The sequence below is a fragment of the Orycteropus afer genome, unplaced genomic scaffold (genome assembly GCF_000298275.1).
Source record: "Orycteropus afer afer isolate SDZICR_OR568_19922 unplaced genomic scaffold, OryAfe1.0 scaffold00049, whole genome shotgun sequence".
Classification (NCBI taxonomy): Eukaryota; Metazoa; Chordata; class Mammalia; order Tubulidentata; family Orycteropodidae; genus Orycteropus; species Orycteropus afer.
In genome coordinates, this window is record NW_006921636.1 from 865,826 (window position 1) to 889,771 (window position 23,946).

Here is a 23,946-nt window from a genome sequence, read left to right on the forward strand (position 1 = left end):
AAAAGATCACTATGAGTTGGATCCTACTCAATGGCAGTGAGTTTCGTTTTTGTTTTTTGTCCGTCTCTTTACCGGAACCACAAGTCATGAACTCATTCAGTGTTGCTTCTCCTGTGCTGGTACATAGCAGGTGTTTAAAAATATTTAGGAGATGAATTTTCAGTAATCACGTATTGGCAATAACAACTAACATTTACTGACTACGTTGCAGACATTTTTCTAAGCAGCTGCATTTCCATCTGAACATGTAACAGTCATCTCATATTTAACATGTTAAAACCTGAATCCTTGATCTTTGCCCCTAAACCTGCCCTACCTCCCTCTTGTCACAGTTAATGGTAACCCCACTCCTCCAGTTGAACAAGTCTAAATACTTAAAGTCATTCTGGACTCCTCTCTATCCCATGTACTTCTGATCTGCCAGGAAGTCCTTGCATCTTTATATCTATAATATAGCCAAAGCCTGACCTCTTCTCACCACCTCCCAGCTGTGACCGTAGTTCAAGCTGCCGTGATGCCTGAAGTAACTGCCACAGGAGCGCCAGCTCCTGTGTGATGTCCTCTACTGACAGCCACAGTGATGCTGTTAAAATGTAATCCAAATTGTCGCATCCTCCATTCTGTAGCCCTCTACTCTCTTCCCTCTCAGAACCAATTGGAAAATCCTAACAGAGGCCAAGGTAGGCCTACTCCACCTACTGCAGCTTCTCCCCTTCTCCCACTCCTAACTCTGCCTCAGGCAGCTTGAGGTTCATATTGTTGGTCCTCAGATACTCCAGACACACTCCCCTTCCAAACTTCAGAACTTTGTGTATGTGTGTGTATGTGTATGTGAAAGTATACACAACAAAACTTACACCCATTCAACAATTTTCACATGTACACTTCACTGTTCACTGACAATAGCTACACATTTCCCATTGTGTCAACATTCTTCCTGTCTCTGCCCCTATTGTTTCCCCACCTTTAACTTAGACTCTCTGCCTCTTAAAGTTCTCATCTGTATTTTAAAGTGACTGCTGCCCATTTAATCCCATATAGGTGTTTCTTTAAACTAAAACAGTGCAATGCACAAGACAAACATCCTATGTTGAATAAGATAAATTGGTGTTTAGTTTAAAGACGATTTCATGGACTGTTTTGGCTCAAGTCTTAAAATTTGTTTCCAAGTGACAGATTTGGGGGTTCCTCCAGGCTCAATGTATCCAGTAAGCCTGGTCTCTGGTAAGAATTTGAAGTTCTGTTCCACATTGCTTTTCTCCTTTTTATCAAGATACAACTACTGGGGCCTTGATCAAAACACTCAGTAATGGTGGCTAGGCACATCCATTTCTTCTGGTCTCATGACAAAGAGATGGTAGTTCGTGATCCTCCTCAGAACTTATGCACTAGCTGTGCCCTCTGCTGTAACTCTTCACATATTCCACATAGCTCTATTCCCCATCTTTTTAGGCCATTGCATCAATATTACCCTCTGAGTAAGGGGTTCCACAACTACCTCAATTAAAGTTACAACTCACTTCCCTGTACACACACACACTTGTCTTTTGTGCTTTATTGTTTTTCCTCCATAGTGCTGTCACCATCTGACATAGTATTTATCTTACCATTCTTCATATATTTGATTGTTTGCTTTATTGTCTATCCTCCCCTCTAAACTGTAAGCTCCATGAGGGCAGGGATTTTAGTCTGTCTTTCCTCACTTTTGTATGACCAGTCCTGAAACAAAGTAGACAGCAAACATTTGTGAACTGAATTTATATGCACTGATTCATTTAATTGAGTGAATGGTAAACTTCTTCAGTGAATATCTTAGACTTTGGTGGCTGTAAGGTTTCAGTCCATTTTGTTTGTGTGTTATTACACTTTACAAGATCAGTGTATGGGGTATGGGGTTGCTGCACATACTCTTTGTCTCTGATCTGCTGGATTATCTGATTGGTATGGGGCAAGGCAAGGGTGCAGTTTCACCATTTCCTGCTGGGTCCTCCCTCAGCAACTTAGAAACCCGAGCCAGGTGACCATTAGATCCTTGATGAAGAACATCATCTTCTCTTTGCAAGATGTGTCCACGGTCGAAGTTGGTGTATTGGAAGTTTTGAGTCAGATGCACCCAGCTGACCTTCTTGGGTTATGGTTTGTCTTTGTTTCCCCTACTCCTCATTTGCCTCCACTTCTAACTTCAAGCTCCAGCACCAGGCACACCTAGATTGTTAACCAGCCCCCAGTTGTGAAAACCCAGCCCCAAAACCAAGTCCATTATTAAACATCTCCTAGTGGTTCTGCTTCTCTGATCAAATTTCAACTAATACAAACTCACTGCCCTCAAGTCAAGGAGTTCTGGTGGCATAATGGTTAAAGCATTCAGTTGATAACCAAAAGGTTAGCACCAGCCTCAATGGTTTTGATTTGGATTTGCCATCAAGTTGATTCCAATTCATAGCCGCTCTATAGGACAGAGTCAAACTGCCCCATAGAGTTTCCAAGGCTGTAAAACTTCATGGAAGTCGATTGCCTCATCTTTCTCCCATGGAACCAGTGACGTTTTGGTTAGTAGCTGAATGCTTTAACCACTGGGCTACCAGAGCTCCTTCCAACAAATACAGTTTATATTCATGGAAAATAACTTTGGGTTTTCATTAATGCTGCTACTCTAGCACTTTGACATAAATAATAAGTAAATCACTTCAAAGGAAAAAATACTGAGTAAATGTTAGTAGTATGTCTAAAAGTTGTCCTTAAAAACCAAAACCAAACTCACTGCCACCAAGTCGGATCCGACTCACGGCAACCCCTCCTTGGGTTTCTGAGGCGGTATCACCATGGAAGTAGATTGGCCAACCTTCCTTCTGAGGAGTAGCTGGTGGGTTTGAACTGCCTGCTTTCTGGCTTGCAGTCAAATGCCTTAGGCACTATGTTGCCAGACAAAAATTGTGGAAGGGGATATGTGAATAACTGAATTTGGGAACCAGGCCAATATTTCCCCATTGTTTTTAAGAGTCTGAGATGAAAGCAGCAAAACTCTGACTTAGATCCTTTCAGTGAACAAGTTTCCTGCCCACGTCTACTTTATGATCTTCACATTGTACTTAATGGTACTATTCTTTCAATATTTTAGTCTTAAAAAAAAAAAAAAGCACTCATATTGAAAATGACAGTATAACAGAAAGTAACACTGAAAATTTTAATTTAGTAGTCCATATTTTAAAAACTTACATTTTTGAAGATGTAATACACTCTCATAACCCAAACTCCACAATGATTTCAGGTATGTATATTGAGTATTCTCACTGCTACCACTCTGTTTCCTAGCCCCGAGCCAGCCCTGTCACCTGCTTGTAACTACATCTATAAGTTTCTTGTGTAAACACAAGCACTTAAGAAAAATATAAATGTGCAATCTCATCCCATCTTCTTACATGAAATACAGCATTACACATACACTGTGAGTCAATACTTGCAGATTATAACTTGAAAAAAAATTTTTCCAATATTCCTTTAAAAATTACTCTACTTTAAATTCACAATCTCACTGATTTTTAAAAATAATCTGAAGAAAAGAAAATTACATACAGAGAGGTCCACTGCAGTGCTACTGACAATAACAAAATAAAAAAGGAAGGCAAGAATAAATTTAAGAATTTAAAAATAACACAATATTTAACATAATGGAATACCATGCCATCAGAAAAATAAATGAGGCTGATCTTTAAGCAATAATGAGGAAAGATGTATTAAGCGGCACAGGGAAGTGCAGACTAATGTGCCTAGTCCATGTCACTTCTGTGAAAAAAATGGGAGTATAAACATAACTCATCAGTAAATATATCTGCACATGCACACTCTGGTGTTTCACTGCTATTCATAAGGTTTTCACCGGCCAATATTTTGAGAAGTAGATGGCTCCTTCTTGGAAGTGAGAATGGCCAGACTTCATCTCACCTACTTTGGTCATGTTGTCAGAAGGGACCATTCTCTGGAAAAGGATATCATGCTTGATAAAGTGGAGGGTCAATGAAAAATGGGAAGGCCCTCAACGAGATGGATTGACACAGTGGCTACAACAACGGGCTCAGGTATAGCAAATGATTGTGAGGCTGGCGCAGGACCAGGAAGTGTTTCTTTCTGTTGTACCCAGGGCTGCTATGAGTTGGAGCCAACTCAACAGCACCTAACAACAACAACAATATGCTTTGGTGGTGTAGTGTCTAAGGCATTTGACTGCTAGCCAGAAGTTGGCCGTTCAAACCCATCATCCACTCCACAGAAGTAAGACTGGGCAATCCACTTTCATAAAGATTTGCCACCTTGGAAAACCAAAGGGGATCACTATGAGTCTGAATCAACTCAATGGCAATGAGTTTGGTTTTGGGGTTTATATGCACTTAGGTATATTCTTACACATACTTGAAATATAGCCTGAAAAATACTAAGAAACTATAATATTAATGGCCTATCTGGAGAGTAATTGGAACCCTGGTGGCACAGTGGATAATAACTCAGCTGTTAACCAGAAGGTCAACAGTTCGAACCCACCCAGTGGCTCCATGGGTGAAAGACCTGGTAATCTACTTTCATGGAGATCACAGCCTTGGAAACCCTATGAGGCAGTTCTACTTTGCCCTATAGGGTTGCAATGAGTAGGATTCGACTCAATGGCAATGGGTTTGGTTTTTTGGTTTATATTTTCTGAATTACTCTGATTTACCAGTTATCTGCTAATGCCAAAAGCTGAGTCTTACACACAGTAGATACTCAATAAAGAGATTGGAGATAAAGGAACAAATGTATAGACTGTATGGATCCACAAATAATGGCAAATGCATCAAATATTTTACACTACAAGCAAGACAGTTGTTCTTGCGTACCATTGACAATTTTGACTCACACCACATCCATGTAACCGAGAACTATTCCATAGGGCTTTCTTGTGAGCCTTGGCGATGCAATAGTTAAGCACTCAGCTGCTAACTAAAAGGTTGGAGGTTGGAACCCATCCACTGATCAGCTTCCATAAAGATTAAAGCCACAGAATCCCTATGCGGAAGAAGTTCTACCATGTAAAATGGGGCTGCTATGAGTCAAAGGAGCTCTGGTAGCATAGTGCCTAAGGTACTTGACTGCTAACCAGAAGGCTGGTGGTTCAAACCCACCAGCCACTCCTCAGAAGGAAGGTTGGGCAATCCTACTTCCGTAGTGATACTGCCTCGGAAACCCAAGGAGGGGTCGCTATGAGTCGGGGCCGACTCTACGGCACACAACAACAACAACAACAAAAAGCCTAGGAGGCAAAATGGCCCTCCCCGAGGCCTGGAAGGTGACGCTGAAGCCAGAACAGAGGGGCCTCCACCCAGAACCCAGAGAGTGTGGCCAGCACCCAGGGTCTGGAGGGAGGGGCCATTTCAGACAGTTTCAGACAAAAGAGGATTATTTTCAAGCCTTGAGAGCTAATACAAGTTTTTCTTTTGGGTTTTGAACTTGCTTGGTGCCTATTATCCCTTATATCTCTCCAATTTCTTTGGTTTGTAATGAAAATGTCTACCTCTACCTGTTCCAACACTATACGTTAGAAACAGATCATTTATAATCTAGATTTCACAGTTTCACAGATGAAGTGCAATTTTGTCCCAAGATGGAATATACCTAAAAGCTCACCCATATTTGATTTAGATCATTCAGAAGATGAGGTTTTGGACTTGGAGTTGATTTAAGACTTTGGGGATGATATGAGAGGAATCCTGGTGGCCTAAGTGATCGACTGTTAACTGAAAGTTCAGCAGTTCGAACCCACGAGCTGCTCCACAGGAGAAAGATGTGGTAGTCTGGTTCTGTAAAAATTATAGCCTTGGAAACCCTATGAGGTAGTTCTACTCTGTCCTATAGGGTCGTTATGAGTTGGACTCAACTCAACAGCAATGGGTTTGGTTTTGGGGTTGTTTGGGGATGATGTGATAGGATAAATGTGCTTTGCATGTGGGAAGAACTTGAATTTTTGATAGCCAAAGGATGGAATGTTACGGACTGAACTGTGTCCCCCACAAATGTGTGTTGTAATTCCCAACCTCTATGCTTACGGTTATACTCCCACTTGGGATTGGGTTCTTTGTTTTGTTAATGAGGCAGGATTAGCATAGGGCGTGTCTTGCATCAATCTCTTTTAGAGATATAAAAGAGATGAAACAAGCAAGAGAGAGAAGCATAGATGCAGTAAGGCACATGCCAAGCCACATCTAGGTCTCTAAGGAACCAAGAAGCAGAAGCTGAAGGGACAAGGACCTGCCTCCTGATCTAACAGAGAGTGAAAGCCTTCCCCTCAAGCTGATGCTCTGAATTTGGACTTCTAGCCTCTTAAACTGTGGGAGAATAACCTTCTGTGTGTTCAAGCATCCACGCGTGGTATTTTTGTTACAGCAGCACTGGGGAACTGAGATAGGACCTGTTAGCTCAATAAGAGGAGTAACAGCAGCAGCAGTATTTAGAGGAATCCACTGTGTGTGATGCCTCATTCACCCACACAGCTTCCTGCTGAAATTTCTGGATCTGTCTGTGTCTGGGTTCATACAGAAACAGTATGGATTCTGGAACCAAAGGTCAGAGTTCAAATACTGCTCCATTCTTTACCATTTCTGTGACTCTGGGTAAGTGGTCTAACTTCTTTGAGCCTGGGTTTTCTGAACCTTTAAACGGAGCTAATGACATGTCTTAGAAGGTTAGTAAAGAGAAAGTAGAAAATCTAGCATGGCATGTAGGAACCCTCACTCTCCTTCCAAAGGCAGCAACACCAGTGATGAAAAAGTGCTGCCACATGACTCCTATGGGCCAAGGTCAACTTCAGGTTTATCTCTCTGGACCATGTGACCTTAGACAAGACATGTCACCACTCTGACACTCATTTTCTTTACCCAAAAAATAGAGATGACTAGTGGTAACTAGGAACCGTGGTGGTGCAACAACAATTAAGGGCTCAGCTGCTAACTGAAAAGTTGATGGTTCAAATCCATTAGTGGCTCTGGGGAAAAAATACCCGGCAATCTGTTCCCATGAAGATTACCACTTAGTGAACTCTATGGGGCAGTTCCACTCTCATATAGGGTTGCAATGAGTCAGAATTGCCACAACAGCACACAACAACAACAACAAGTAACTAACAACACTGCACTATATATAGTGCTTTGCCCAGGGCACCAGCTATTAATAAGTTTCCTACTATTATTAGGGCCTAACTCAGCTTATGATTCATATTGCCCATGATAACTTCTGTCAAAACTGTTCACATCCACATTACAATCAACCCCATTGGCATGGCAATTACATAGCTTTATTATTTCACACACACACACAAAAAAAAACCTTATTTGGCTGAAGAGCCAACATCTATAAAAATACTAGCTTCTGGAAACAAACCTTTCTAAAGCCAGTAAAATGAACCTGATCTTCTCATTCTCATATTCTATGACTTCTCACCTTCAAAATATGTTGGTACAACAATTTATACTGTTCAGCAGGACTGTGGCTCTTAACTATTTAATATAATTTTGTGACGTGAAAGTGATAACAAGCACTTGCAAAGTGACACCGAAAACTGGGACTGAACAAACTATCAGTCAGTTGTAAGAATAAATGAGCTGGATATGCTCCAAACATTTGCCCAACTTCCTTCCCCGCTTGCTCAACCTGATCATAGCTCTCACCATCCCAAGTTGCAAAGTTTACATTTGAGCCTATAAGTCCAAATCCCATCTTTCTCTCTTAACAAACTAGAGCTGCTATTGTTCCCTTGATAAATATAATATAATATGTAAAAATATGAATCAGTCCTCTAATTTATGACAGGGAGATGTAGCTAAAAGTCTGATTTGGCAATGCTCTTGATTAAAACAACATTAATAATGGTCCTAAAGGAAAATATACTTCATTCTAATTGTCAAGATGTCTTATAATGTTTCTGACAAAGGCACAGTAATTATGCTAAGGTACAGAAAGTAATGGTGCCCAACTCTGCCCCCAATGAAAGTACACAGTGAGAGTGACAAATGGATGTATTTGCATATGGATGAGCAGGGATCTGTTTCTCCCCAAGGACCCTGTAGATACGAAGGAGAGTCAATGACATTATTGGATGATGCCTTTTACGACAACACAAGATGATGGAGCAAAGGTCTCTATCATACAGAGATGACACAACTCAATGAAATGCATTCACTAAAAAATCTTGTTTTCCATCCACTGTCCCTGTCTGGCCAATGTGGGCAACAGATTTGGTTTGATTTTGTTGCAAAATGTTTGCATGCACACAGTCAAAACAAGTAAACATTTTAAAAGCATATAAAGAGAAAAGTAAATGACCACCCAACCTCCTTAGCCTCCACCCAGTTCCATTTCATAGAGGAAAACATAACTGGCCATAAGAACTCTTTCTTCATTTTTCACACTCATACACAAACTATATGCACCTGCACATGAGCAAAAATGTCTTTTTTTTCTCCCACTACGTGAGTTTTTCCACTTCAAAATATATCAGGACAACTTTCCAGAAGATGTAACAGAATAAAGTTGTGATGCAGTGAATTATTTAATATGGCCCCTCTAGCCATGCATGGTTGGTAACTCCCATTCACTGACTGGGTAACACTATGCAGTAAGGTGCATGAGAGGATCAAATTCACTGCTAATGCAAAAAGGGGGCAAGGGGTTCGCTACTGTAAATAAGGTGCATGGAACCCTTGTGGGAGATTGGTTAGCTCATGATCCCACTAGGGTGGGGGACACACCTTGAAATTGATAAGGAGCTTGCTATAGCTATATGACCAGTTGACAGAGGTTTTAGAAAATACAGAGAGGAGAGAAGGAGGTATTACACTGAGGACAGCAAGAGACGGTGGTGGAGCTGGCAGGAACTAGGAGACCCACATGAAATGCTTATAGTGACACTCACAGACCCACATAACTAAGTGTTGTAACACAAGCCTGAGAAGGCATCAAACTGGGTTGGGCAGCAGAGGGCAAGATGAAGCTGTCCTGATGGAAGAACTGTTTCCTGCATTATTCCTGTTATTTCTGAGCTGATCCTGATCTTGAGTTGTACCCTGTTACTTCCTCACTAAACCACTTAACTGTAACTACAGTCTGTAAGTTTTATGAGATGTTGCAGCAATGACCTAACCCTAAGACCAGAGGGAGGGTACTGAGGGAGAAGGAAGAGGGGATGTTAGAGATGATGGAGTGGTACAGCAGTTTGGAGAAGTTGAACACTTGGGACATCTTTAACCTCCACCTCATAGGAACCAGCTTTGTGATGATGGTTATAAAAGAAATTAGTCATTGAAAAGAAAGACGGAACAAAACTTGAAGACTTCCAACTCATCAGTGGGTGACTTTACAACAGATTATACAATCTTTCAAGCTCCGCTCCTCTATTTCAAATATGTGCTTCACCACACCTTACACATAAGAGTTTGGAAATACATATTCAAAGAGTGAAGTACCTGCATGTTCTTCAAAGACGAGACTAGAGTCACTTCAAAGCCACAACACTTCTAGTCGAGGTAGCTCGTGAAGCAGTTTCTCCACCACTCAGTCTGTGGGATTCACTCACTCATTCACTCATTAAGGCCCCAGGATATTCCTGGCGAAGTCTGGGAAGCAAGGCTTGGCAGTCTGCTTCTGGAAAGTACCCACTGAAAACCCTATGGGTCACAGAATATGGGATCATGCAACATGGTTCTGGCGGAATGCTTGGCTCAGGAACCCAGATGAACAACCAGCCAAGGTCTCTAGCTTCAGAATCTCCTTTTTAAATGAGTTCATTAATTTTCTGTTGTTGGGAATACACACGGCAGAGCATACACTAATTCAACAATGTCCACGTAACAATTCACTGACATTGACTACATTCAAGTTGTGAGAATTTGCATTTCAAAGTAAGCTACACCCACCTATAGTCCTCCATCAATTATTGTATTTAGCTTCCCAACGTTGCTGTGAGAGAGGGATCATAATCTTATTGACACCACTTAAGTGTGAAAAAGGAGATTTAGGAGAGGTTAAGTAACATATCCAGAACCACAGTGGGTTGGGGAAGAGAAAGATCTTACCCTTGGTTTTAGATTTTAGCCACCATGTTATAGACATTGCAGCTTAAATATATATATATATATATGTATATATATGTATGTATGATATGCAATAGACTGGAGCCTTGGAGAAACCTTAAAATCTCTCTTGGTCTCAGTTTTCCCATCAGTAAAATAGAGATATTGAGTATTTTGTACTATGAATGTCAATTTATGTTGGTCTTCTAAGATTTCAAAAGTTCAATTGCTTTTATTTGTTGACCATGTTATCCTAAATTTACTGCTGTCTTCACCTGCGTGCCTCTCCAGGTCAGAGAATGGCAAGAGGCACTTTCATCATGACCTTGGCAGTGCAGACTCATGCAGTGGCTTTGCAGGAGAAAGACCTGATGATCAGTTTCTGCAAAGGGGACACCCTAGAAGCCCCTATGGAGCAGTTGTGTCCCGTCGCCAGGGGTTGCTATGAGTAGGAATCGACTCAACATCAACACCATATTCCATCCTGGAGTCACGTGGTAGAACCAAAAGTCTGCTGGTTTAAACCAGCAGCTCCGTGGAAAGACCCGGTGACCTGCTCCTGTAAGGATGAGAGCCCAGGAAACTCTCTGGGAGTAGTTCTGCTCTGTCACGTGGAGTCATTGTGAGTCGAAACTGATTTGAAGGCTTCTAACACCTCTGGTAGCATAGTGGCTAAGACACTTGCCTGCTCACCAGAAGGCTGGCGGTTCAAACCCACCAGCCACTCCTCGGAAGGAAGGTTAGGCAATCCTACTTCCGTAGTGATACTGCCTCGGAAACCCAAGGAGGGGTCGCTATGAGTCAGGGCTGACTCGACGGCGCATAACAACAACAACAACAGTATTCTGTAAGTCGTTTCTCCACCTAATGTGTCAATGCCTTGCTGAGTCTGAACCTTTGGAAGATAAAGTGGAAAGCTGCCATTTCTATGTCAGCATGCCTAGTGTCCATCTGAAACCAGGATTATGGATCCCCTGGAATATGTTAACTTGGCTTTAACTTGGGAGAGGCTGACCCATTCTTTAAGTTGCTATTAGCATCATTAATCTAACAGAAGTTTTCTCCATCTTTGAAATACTCAACTTCATGTACCTCTGAAAATGAAGCTTCAAAATTGAACCTCAGTGATATGCCCAATCCCTTTCACATAGACTTGACCCTTTGTCTTTCTCTCTAAAATGGATTTAACTTTGGAAATTTATTTCAGTAGGCCAAAGAACGTTTTCCATCCTATTTGTGAAATTGTCAGTCTCATTAAAAGGTAGGCCAGGAACCTGGGGAAATGTACTTCCTTCTAAATCTTTAATCAATCTCCAAACATCTGCTGGTCAGCATATCTCCTGTAACTCCATTTATTATACAAATGTGCCCCAGAACTTCGCAGTTGCCCAATGAAATCAACAGTTGTGAAGAAGAAAATCAAATTGCCTCCTCTCAGTAAGAGGCCTATTTGATGGCCAAACTCCCTGCTGAGGATGAAAGCAGAATCAGGTCCCAGACAGCAGCGTCTTCCTTCCCTCTGGCTACAACAAGCTGTAACCAGAATTCTTCTTTCATGACGGCGGTAAACAGGTACTCAGGAAAAAGAGCCGTCATCAGGCCTTTCAAGCAAGGAAAGCTAAAGTAACATGCATTCAAATTTTGCCTACCGTTTATATGGAACTTCTGTTACCCAGAGGAAAGCAGAGTTGAGAGTGAAAATTTACTCTGCCTACATTTAATGTAGGGAACCACTTCTGGTACTTTCTTCATTCATTCAGTAGATAATTTTACTCAAGATACCGGGACACTTTAAGAGTATCATAAATGAAACAAGCCACTAAGTTCTGTTTTGTTGTTGTTGTTGTTGTTGTTGTGTGCTGTTGAGTCAGCCCTGACTAAACTAAACAGTCATTATAGTTTTGAGAAATACTGACTGAAACAATCATCTTAGTTTTTATACAATATGGACCAAAACTGTGGGCCAACAAATCAAACCATAGTTTTCCAAAAGATCTTGGGTCCCTCTTTGGAAGACTGGCCTAAGGCTGCAGCTTTGCCGTTACAGATCAAGCTGTGGCAGGATGGGGCTCTCAGGAAACAGATTCGGAGATGCATGGGCGGGAAGGTGAGTGGGGAGTACTCTCAGATTAACAGCCGGTGGAACCCGTGGGAGCGAAGGCGCAGGACTGGGCAGAGGCAGAAGTCGGATGGGATGCAGCGTCAACAGAGTACTCTGAAGCCTCCTCCCTTCAGGAGCTTGGGTGCCTTCAGTTGTCGTTGTTAGGTGCTGTCGAGTGGATTCCGATTCATGGCAACTCCAGGGGACAGAGTAGAACTGCCCCAGAGGGTTTCCTAGGCAGAGTCCCTCCAAGTGAAGGCCATTCATCAATCAGTCTTTGAGTGTGGGTGGTCCCCAGATAAGGGGGCATGGCCTTTGGCAAGGTCGCACAGCACTCCACCAGGTGGAGGAGGGGATGTTTCAGTCCTGGCAGGGGCTGGGGATCTGAGAAGCACACAGTAATGCCCACTACCCAGTACTCGTCCAATTTCAACCTTTTCACAGTAAGGCAATGCATTCTGAAACGTCAAACCCAAGAAAACAGTAAGAACCAGTTGCCATTGAGTAGATTCAAACGCATGGCAACTCCATAGGGTTGTCAGTGGCTGATTTTTCAGAAGCATGTTGCCAGGCCTTTCTTGCAAAGTGCCTGTGGGTGGACTCAAACATCCAACATCTTGGTTGGCAGCTGAGCATGTTAACCACAATACTCCTGCATGACGAGGGCAAAAGAACAGGGGTCTACTAAGCTATGTTGAAGGGAGTTTGGGTGGAAGAATGGAGCCTCCAGCTGCTTCCAGTAAATCTATTGAACAACATGGTCCAATGATAGAGCTGTGAACTGGAGGAATCATTTACTCATCCATTCATTCACTCAACAAATAGGTAATGAGCTCCTACTATGTGGGGGGAAAGGCAGCAGCAGGACAAGAGCAAGCTGTATCCTTGTGATGGTCACGATTTAGTGAGGGTACAGCCATCAAAACAATCATCTCAAAGCATGTCATTTTGAATAGCTGTGAGTGCCACGGAGGCAGCGCTGTCTGATAGGACTCTCCTTGAAGATGGCGCTGTTTTGTATCTGTATTGTCCAGCGCTAGCCACTCGCTGTGTGTGACCCTGAGCACCGGAAATGTGGCTCGTGTGACTGAGCAATTTTTATCCTTATTAAATTTTAATTAATTTAAGTTTAAATATCTACATGGGGGAGTGGCTGTATTGGGCAGTGCAAGTATAAGGAATTATGCAAGAAAGTCAGAACCGGTTGTTGCCCAGGCAATTCTGACTCATAACAACCCCATGTGACAAAATAGAATGGCCCCAGAGGGTTTCCAAAGCGTTAATCTTTACAGGAGCAGGTCAGCATCAGCAGCTGGTAGGTTTGAACAGCTGGCCTTTTGGTTAACATCCAAGGGGTTAATTATGCCACAGGGCTCCTTAAGAAAGTGAGAGGGGAACTTAATTTAGATGGGGTGTAATTTTTCTCATTGTTTTATTCTTTACCATGTGCATGTAAAAAAAAAAAAACTAATTAAAAAGAATTGATACAATCAAGCCACCCTGATTTGTAGATGGCTATTCGCTGTCCTGGAGTCCAACCCACACATCTGAACTGGACTGTTGTGCTCCAGGGTTTCCCATGGCTAATTTTTGGAAGTAGGCTGCCAGACCTTTCTTCCTAGTCTATCTCAGTCTGGAAGCTTCACTGGAGCTGTTCAGCATCACAGCAATACACAGGGCTCCACTGACAGACGGACGGTGGCAGGACTCGAGGTGCATTGGCTGGCAGTGAACCTGGGTCTCAGGCATGGAAACCCAGAGCTCAACCACCAACACCACAGCCCTCTATTTATACTAGAAACCGAGTGGTGTTTTATGTCTGTGGTTGTTTTATTGCTTTGTTTTGTTTTGTTTTGTCTTGTTTTGTCAGAAATCCAAATCTGGCTTTTCTGAGATAAGATCACTTTTGTAACCAGAAGTAAATAGTTATTTGTGGAAGTTCTCAGTTCTTGTTTCGGGGGCTGAAATAAACCATATGAGCACAGTGCAATCCCACCTTTCTCTGCTACTTCCCACTCAGGAGGCAATGAGGGGGCGCTGAGGAAACCAACTTGGGACTAAACAGAAGGTCTCGTGGACTTGGGCATGCGCGTCACACCCTCACGGCACCTTGGCTCAGAGGCAGACAGGTGGGGGGGGGGAGGCTGGGCTTTTACAGCTTCTTCTTGTCGCAAAGGAAGTGCAGGTGAGAGGGGGTCAGCCCCCACCCTGGCCACAGCAGATGGCCAGCAGCAGCACAGGGCAAAATCAGGCCCTTCTCATGCCAGCCAAGTCTCTCTCTTCCACATGTTCAGCCTGCCTGGGGGACCAGGCTGCATACTGCAAGAGGACAGCAAAGCAAAATCACTGGCCTCCAACAAAATTCTTAGGGTATCTGGAGATTTATGGATGTGTGCACGTATATTTTTTAAGGTTCCTTTTCTGTTTGGCACAGGGGTTAAGTGCTCAGTTGCTAACTGAAAGTGGTTTGACCCACCAGGAGAAAGCTGTGGCACTATCCTTCCATAAAGATGACAGCCTTGGAAAACCTATGGAACAGTTGTCCTCTGTGCCCTAGGGTTGTTATAAGTTGGAATCAACTTGATGGCAGCAGGATAATATGACTTCAGGTATTCATTCATATACTTAACAGGTGTTCATTGAGCACCTACTCTGTACAGTGGAGTCCCTGATGGCACAAATGGTTCATGTTTGACCACTGACCTAAAGGTTGGTGGTTCTACCCACTCAGCAGCAGTGCCTCAGAAGAAAGGCCTGGTGACCTATTTCCATAAAGATTACAGGCAAGAAAACCCTATGGGTCAGGTCTACTCTATATAACACATGGGGTCGCCATAGTCAGAATCAACTCAACAGCAATGAGTACTATGTAAACAGACACCATCTTAGGCCCTGAGAATTCAGCAATGGACGACAGAGCACCACCTTTCCCTCCAGGTGCTTATAGGTAAGTAGAAGTGAGTAGATGAAGCCAGCACTAAAGAAATGGATAACCAAATAATCATTTCCGTTGTGAAGAATGACCCTGAATAAAGTAAAAAGCGAATGAGACACAGAACACCAGGCGGGAGCCACCTTGCATTTGGTGGCCCAACAGATCTCTGGGGAGATGGCTTTTGAGCTGATAACTGAAATATGACTCAGCCATGGGAACAGTGTGACAGGTCAAGGGAAGTGCCAAGGGCCCGGGATGCGAATGGGAAAGAGCCTGTTTATTCAGAGACTGGAAAACGACTCATGTGGCCGGAGCTTAGACAGAAAGGAAAAGAGAGGCTTGAGGTACAGAGGCAAGCAAGGTCTCCTGGTTCTCAGTGTCTACAAACAGCATAAATGTAACATTGAGGAATTATATGGGTGACACTCAGCTGCTAACCAGAAGGGTGGACGTTTGAGTTCACTCAACAGTGTCTCCAAAGTGTCTGGCAATCTACTTCCAAAAAGTCAGCAAATTCAAACCCAATTCTACTCTGACAGACATGGGTCACCATGAGTCAAAGTCAACTTGATGGCAGACAGCAACTGGTTTGTTTGTTTTGTAGTGAGTGAAAAAGACTTACAACCTCCCTCTCCCATCTAGACAGAAGTGAAGTATTTTACAAAGTTGACCAAGCTCATAACAATATAGACTCGGTCATGTTAATCAGCAGATATTCACTTGACTCCATAAACACATCTTTTGGACCAATATACTTACACCAACATGTGAAGTTCACAACCTTATTTTTAGAATGAAACAAACTAACAAATACCATCACAGTTAACATATGATTTCTCATATCCTCCAAGTGAGAGCTTCCATATAGAATCCTTAGGAAGGTGGTTTTGAAAATAGCAAATTAGCTTTTATGTGGTTTGAACCCTTAATAACAACTACTGCTCAAGTTGCATAAATGTCACTCTTAGAGAAAAATGACTGCAAAGCTGAAAAGACTTTCATTACAAAATAGTCAAGAACTCAGACTCATGCTTGAGACAACCTATACACAAAGGAGTCAGTTTTTCACCTACTAGATTGGCAAAGTTTTGAAAAAATTTTTAAAGCATGTTGTCATAAAATGATAGAAAATGAGCATTCTCACACTTTGTTGGGAGAACATGTTCCAAGGAGGGTGACAGAGCAACTTTGATCAAATTTTACAAGTGAATACCCTTTGTACAATAAGCTCCATTTCCAAGAGTTGATTCACCAGCATGCTCACCACTGGGGGACAGGAGAGGAGGGCCCTTCTGCATTGCTGGGAGCAAGGAAAAAAAAACCCAGCATCGTCCCATGTGCTTAACAAGAGACATGCAGCTTGGACACTAGCTGTGCGACTTGGAGAAAACTCGACCTCTCATTGTCTTCGTTTTGTCATTGCTAAAATGGGCACAGAACAGTGCCTACTTCAAGAATATTTAATTACAGATGAAAGAAGGAAAAATGAATAAATGAGCAAATAAAACTGTAAGATTTAAACATTTATTGAAACAAATGAGGCAATTCAAATAGCCAAGACCAATTGTTAAACAAGAAAAATATAGTACAGAAAAGTATGTAATTATATTACACACACATAACTGTATATAAAATATTCTGAAAGAAACTATTAATAGTGGTTGCTTGTAGGGAAGGGAACTAGATTTGGTGGGGACAATGATGAAAGAAAAACTTCAAATTCAATGGGGAGTGTATCCAAGAACATATATAGGATTGGCAGACAATGGTCCTTAAGTTTATGTGACTGATCAGAATTCCCAGGTGTATAGTAGAGCTGAGAAGGGGCAAGGTTGTGGTCACTGCTTGGTCACAGCCAGTTACCCAGAGGGACCAAGTAGTTGAACCTGCGGGCTTGGGACCATGGTCTCAGGGGACATCAGGCTCAATTGGCATAACATACTATACAAAACATTGTTCCACCTCCTACTCTGGCGAGTAGCGACTGAGATCTTAAAAGCAAGCTGCCATCTAGATGCAACGATGGTTCTCTCCTCGTCCAGAGCAAAGAAGAATGAAGAAAACCAAAATTCATGGAAACAATTAGTCCTAGCGACTGGTACACCATCTGATCTGCAGCCTATACGACTATGAGACCAGAAGAACTAGATGGTACCCAGCTACCACTGTCATCCACTTGGAAGGGAATAAGTGTAGGAGATCCTGGATAGAGAGGGAGAACAATGTGGAACAAAACACAAAATCATTTGTAGGAGAAAAAAAAAAAAAAGGTGGGGACCAGGTTTGCTGGTCCAATAGAGCCTGGTGGAACCACTGAGATTATGGCCCCTAACTGCCCTTCAGGTCTGGAATTGAACCCACACCTGTGGTTTCCAGCCAAACAAAAGACAGGCATATGAGTTGAACATTTACCTCAAGTAGATACTCTCCTTGGAGAGAACAATCACGGGAGAAAGAAGGGCTGCTTATGCACAGGGAGACAACTCAGTGGGCAGGAGTGTATGGAGGGATGGACACTGGGAAGAAGTAACTATGGGGAGGAAGTGGGAAGGGAGCTGTTGCATGTGGTAAACTGTGGTCAATGACATGAGATAAAGTATATGTGAACTGATGTATGGGAAGTGAATTTGCTCTGTAAATCTTCACCCAAATCACAATTAAAAAAAAAAAAAAACAACTTCAAATTCAATGTATATGATTTTCACCTTCAAATTTCATAGCAATTGTACACATTACTTATTTTTTTAAGTTAAATAAAATTTAATTCTAAGGGAGTCAGTACAAACCTGCAACTTTAATTCCTATACTCCTTGATGTTAAATATACAGATTACAGACCATCAGCAACTTTGAGAGGTTCTAGATATTCTTTCAGTCAGTACAGAATCTATAATGGCAGGTGGGATACTAAAAAACCTACTGCCGTCAGGTCATTTCCAACTCATAGAGACCCCTCCTTGGGTTTCTGAGGCAGTATCTCTACGGAAGTAAATTGCCCAATCTCCCTTCAGAGGAGTGGCTGTTGGTTTTGAACCACCAGCCTTCTAGTTAGCAGTCAAATGCCTTAGGCACTATGCCAGAGGGATAGATACTTGAAAAGTATGACCATGGTGACAGAATGACTCCAGAGATCACATAACGGAATTTTACAAGGCCAATGACTTATGCATTGCAAATGCCTTTTTCAACACCATAAATAGCAACCACACATGTGTACCTCACTGGATGGAATATACAGGAACCAAATTTAAAAAAAAAAAAAAAAAAAAACCTGTGGAAAGAGACTACGGAAAAGCTCAATATCATCAATCATCAATCAGAAAAAGGTCAGGGGTCGACTGCATCATAGACTTTAAATAACTCACATGGAAGTTCAAGTTGAAGCTGAAGAAAATTAAAACAAATCCATGAAAGCCAAAGAGTGACCTTGAGTATATCCTATCGGAATTTGGAGACCACCTCAAGAAAAGATTTGACACATTCAACACTAATGACGAGTTATGGGATGACATCAAGTTCATTAAAAATACAGGAAAGAAGGAAATGAACAAAATGCATGTCAGAAGACACTCTGAAATTTGCTCTTGAATGTAGAGTAGCTAAAGTGAGTGGAAGAATAATGAAGGACAGGAGCTGAACAGAAGATTTCAAGGGCAGCTTGAGAAGACAAAATAAAGTGTTAAAATGAAATGTGCAAAGACCTGGAGTTAGAAAACCAAAGTGGAAGACATGCTCAGTATTTCTCAAGCTAAAAGAATTGAAGAAAAAATTCAAGCCTTGAGCTGCAATATTGAAGGATTCTGTGGGCAATACACTGAATGACACAGAAACCATGTAAAGAGATGGAAGGAATACACCAAATTACTGTACCAAGAAGAATAAGTGAACATTCAACCATTTCAGACGGTGGCATATGATCAAGAACTGATGGAAAGATGTACCAGCTGCACTGAAGGCATTGGAGATAAACAAGACCCCAAGAATTGTCAGAATACCGAGTGTGACATTTCAATAAATGGATGCGATGCTAGAAGCACTCAATTATCTGCCTATGCCAAGAAGTTTGGAAGACAACTACCTGGCCAACTGAATGGAAGAGATCCATATTTGAACCCATTCCAAAGAAAGGTGATTCAAAAGAATGCAGAAATTACAAAATAATATCATTGACATCACATGCAAGAATATGTTGCTGAAATTAATTCAAAAACATTTGTAGCAGTACATTGACAATGAACCACCAGAAATTTATGCAGGATTCAGAAGAGGATGTGGAATGTGGGATATCATTGCTGATGCCATATGGATCTAGGCTGAAAGCAGAGAATACCAGAAATATGTTTACCTATGTATCATTGACTCTGCAAAGGACTGTGTGGATCATAATAAATTATGGATAACACTGTGAAGAATGGAAATTCCAGAACACTTGATTGTGCTCACAAGGAACCTGTCCATAGACCGAGAGGTGGTAGCTCATACAGAACAAGGGGATACTGTGTACCTTAAAATCAGGAGAGGTGTACGTCAGAGTTGTATCCTTTCATCGTAATTATTCAGTCTTTATGCTGAACAAATAATACAAAAACCTTGACTAGATAAAGAAGAATGTGGCATTGGGACTGGAGAAAGACTCATTAACAACTTGCAATATTCAGATGGCACCATCTTGCTTGCTGAAAGTGAGGAGGACTTGAAACACTTACTGATGAAGATCAAAGACTCCAGCCTTCAGCATGGATTACACCTCAACATAAAGAAAACCAAAATCCTCACAACTTGACCAATAAGCAGCATCATGATCAATGGAGAAAAGATTGAAGTTGTCAAGGATTTCATTTTACTCGGATCCACAACCAACATCCACAGAAGCAGCATCAAGAAGTCTCGAGATGTATTGCATTGGGAAAATCTACAGCAAAAGACCTCCTCAAAGTGTTGAAAAGCAAAAATGTCACTTGGAGGACTAAGGTGCACCTGACCCAAGCCAGGGTATTTTCAATCACCTCAAATGCATGTGAAAGCTAGACAATGAATAAGGAAGACTGAAGAAGAATGAATGCCTTTTAATTATGGTGCTAGCAAAGAACACTGAATATACTATGGACTTATAGAAAGAAGAATGAACAAATTTGTCTTGGAGAAAGTATAGCCAGGATGTTCCTTAGAAGTGAGGATCGTGACACTTTGTCTCATATACATCGGACATGTTATCAGGAAGGACAGGTCCCTGGAGAAAGGCATCATGCTTGGTAAAGTAGTTGCTGTTGTTAGGTGCCATTGAGTTCTGACTAGAAGGGAACTTACGTAAAACAGAAGGAAACACTGCCTAGCCTTGTGCCGTCATCGCAACTGCTGCTATGACTGAGCCCATCGTTGCAGCCACTGTGTCAGTCCATCTTATTGGGCTCTTCCCCTTTTTCGCTGACCTTCTACTTTACCAAGCATGATATCTTTCTCCAGGGACTGGTCCCTCCTGATAACATGATCCAAGTATGAGAGACAAAGTGTGGCCATTCTCACTTCTACAAAGCATTCTGGATGTACTTCTTCTGAGGCAGATTTGTTCATTCTCCTGGCAATCCATGAAATATTCAATACTCTTCACTTACACCATAACTCAAATGCATCAATTCTGTGGTTTTCTTTAGCCACTGTCCAGTTGTCACATGCAGAAGAGGGTATGGCACGTCTTAGTCTTCAAAATAACATCTATATCCTTCAACACTTTAAGGAGGATTTTTTGCAGCAGATTTGCCCAATGAAGTGTTTTGAGTTCTTGATTGCTACTTCCATGGGCACTGATTATGCATCCAAGCAACATGAAACTCTTGACAATTTCAATCTTTTCTCCATTTATCATGATGTTGTTTATTGGTCCAGTTGTGAGGATTTTTGTTTTCTTTATGTTGAGGTATAATCCATGCTGAAGGCTGTAGTCTTTGATCTTCATCAGTAAGTGTCTCAAGTCATCTTCACTTTCAGCAAGCAAGGTTGTGTTATCTGCATATCAAAGGTTCTTAATGAATCTTCCTCCAATCCTGATGCCACATTCTTCTTCATATAGTCCATCTTCTTGGATTATTTGCTCAGCATACAGTCTGAATAAGTACAGTAAAAGGATATAATCCTGATGCACATCCTTCCTAATTTTAAGCTATGCAGTATCCCCAGGTCCTTCATGAGAACAATTAAGTGTTCTTGAATTCACATTCATCATAAAGTTTTCCATAATTTATTATGATCCACACAGTCCAATGCCTCTGCATAGTCTAGAACACATCTTTCTGGTATTCTTTGGTCTGAGCCAAGATCTATCTATCATCAGCAATGATATCCTTTGTTCTATATCCTCTTCTGAATCTAGCTTGAGTTTGTGGCAGTTCCCTGTCAATGTACTGCTGCAACCATTTTTAAATTATTTTACTTGTGTACGATATTGATGACATTGTTTGATAATTTCTGCATTCTATTTCTTTAGAATGGGCACAAATATGGATCTCTTCAGTCAGTTGGCCAGGTAGCTGTCTTCCAAATTTCTTGGGATAAATAAATGGGCACTTCTAGGATTGCATCCCTTTATTGCAACATCTCAATGGATATTCCGTCAATTGCTTAAGGCTTGCCAATTCCTTCAGTGCAGCTTAGACTTCCTGCTTCAGTGCCATTGGTTGTTGATCATGTGCTACCTCCTAAAATGTCTGAACACTGACAAGTTCTTTTTGATGCACTGACTCTGTTCCTTCCATCTTTATTTGATGCTTCCTGTATTGATCAGCACTTTACTCATAGAATCTTTTAAGATTGCAAATTGAGTTTTGAATTTTTTCCTCAGTTCTTTCAGCTTGAGAAATGCCAAGTGTGTTCTTCCCTTTTGATTTTCTAACTCCAAGTCTTTGCACATTTATTTTATTACTTTACTTCATCTTCTCAAGCCCCCTTTGAAATCTTCTGTTCAGTTCTTTTACTTCATCATTTCTTCCATTTGCTTTAGCTACTATCCTTTCAAGAGCAAGTTTCAGAGTCTCTTCTGACAAGTCTTTTTAATGACCTTTTAGTTCTTGAGATAGGATGTCCTTCCATAACTTGTCTGGTCTTCGATCATTGTGGTTCAATGAATCAAATCCATCCTTCAGATGGTCTGTAAATTCAGGTGGTATATGCTCAAGGTCATATTTAAGCTCTCCTATACATGCATTAATTTTCTTCAGCTTCAACATAAATGGGCATATGAGCAAGTGACTGTTCCACAGTCGGCCCCTGGCCTTGTTTTGGTGCTGATGATCTTGAGCCTCTCCACCCACCAGCCACTCTTCGGAAGGAAGGTTGGGCAATCTAGAAACCCAAGGAGGGGTCACTATGAGTCAGGGCTGACTCCATGGCATATAACAACAACAACAACAACAACAACAACAGTCTATTTGATTCCTGTGTATTCCAATAGGTGCAGTGTATGTGTATAGAAGCTGTTTGTGTCACTGAAAAAAAGGTATTTACAATGAATAAGTCATTGGTCTTGCAAAATTCTATCACAGGAGTTCTGGTATTATTTCTATCACAAAGCCTGTATTTTTTCAACTACCCATGCTGCTTCTTTTTTTTCCAACTTTCACATTCCAATCACCAGTAATTATCAATGCATCATAACTGCATCGTTGGCCAATTTCAGACTGCAGAAGTTGGCAAAAATCTTGGGAAAGATTGGTAAAGTTGGTAAAAATTTCTTCTGGTTTTAGTGGATGGTATGTAAATTTGAATAATAATAGTAGTAACTGGTCTTTCTTATAGGTATATGGATATTATCCTATCATTGACAATATTGTATTTCAGGAGAGATCTTGAAATTTTCTTTTTGATGATGAATGTGACATCATTTCCCTTCAATTTGTCATTTCTGGCATAGCAGACCATGTGATTGGATTGTCCAAGTCAAAATGGCTAAGACCAGATAATTTCAGCTCACTGTTGTTGTTGTTACATGCCATCGAGTCGGACCCGACTCATAGCGACCCCTCTTTGGGTTTCTGAGCTCACTAATGCCTAGGATATTGATCTTTAAGCTTCCCACTTCATTTTTGACAGCCTCTAATTTTCCTAGATTCTTACTTCATACATGACATGTTCCATTTATTAATGGATGTCTGCAGCTGTTTCTTCTCTTTCTGAGTCATGCCACATCAGCAAATGAAGATCCCAAAAGCTTTACTCCATTCAGATCATTAAGGGTAACTCTACCTTGAGGAGGCAGATCTTTTACACTCCTATTTTGAGTGCCTTTCAACCTGAGAGGCTTCTCTTCCAGCACTTTATCAGATAATGCTTCACTGCTATTCATAAAGTTTTCAGTGACCAAAGTTTTTAGAAGTGGATTGCCACATCCTTCTTCCTAGACTGCCTTAGTCTGATAGCCTCACTGAAACCTGTCCACCATGAATGACCCTGCTGGTCTTTGAAATACCAGTGGTTTAGCTTCTGGCATCATAGCAACATGCAAGCCATCACAGTGCAACAAACTGACAGACGAGTGGTGGCGGTGGTAGAGGGTCAGCAAAAAAGAGGAAGATCTTCAATGAGATTGACAGAGTGGCTCAACATAGCAATCATTGTGAGGACAGTACACATTTGGGCCACGTTGAATTGTACATGAGTTCATGGATGAGAACCGATTCAGCAACACCTAACAACAGAAACAAGAGCCAGGGACATCAGAGTGAACAAGATAGCCAAGGTTCCAGTCTCAAAGAACTTACATCCTAGTAGAAGACATATGAACAACCAGAAAAATTAAGAAGGAAAATATCTGGCAAAAAAAAAAAAAAA

The 23,946-nt window shown here is 41.5% G+C and overlaps 1 protein-coding gene across 1 annotated transcript in view; it reads right to left on the reverse strand.

The window, feature by feature from the left end:
• Positions 1 to 23,946, reverse strand: part of LOC103194880 (docking protein 5) — a 263,138-nt gene that overhangs the window by 222,086 nt on the left and 17,106 nt on the right. The window contains 1 exon segment of the mRNA XM_007938300.1: positions 11,592 to 11,603. Within this exon segment, the coding sequence (XP_007936491.1) occupies positions 11,592 to 11,603 (12 nt within the window).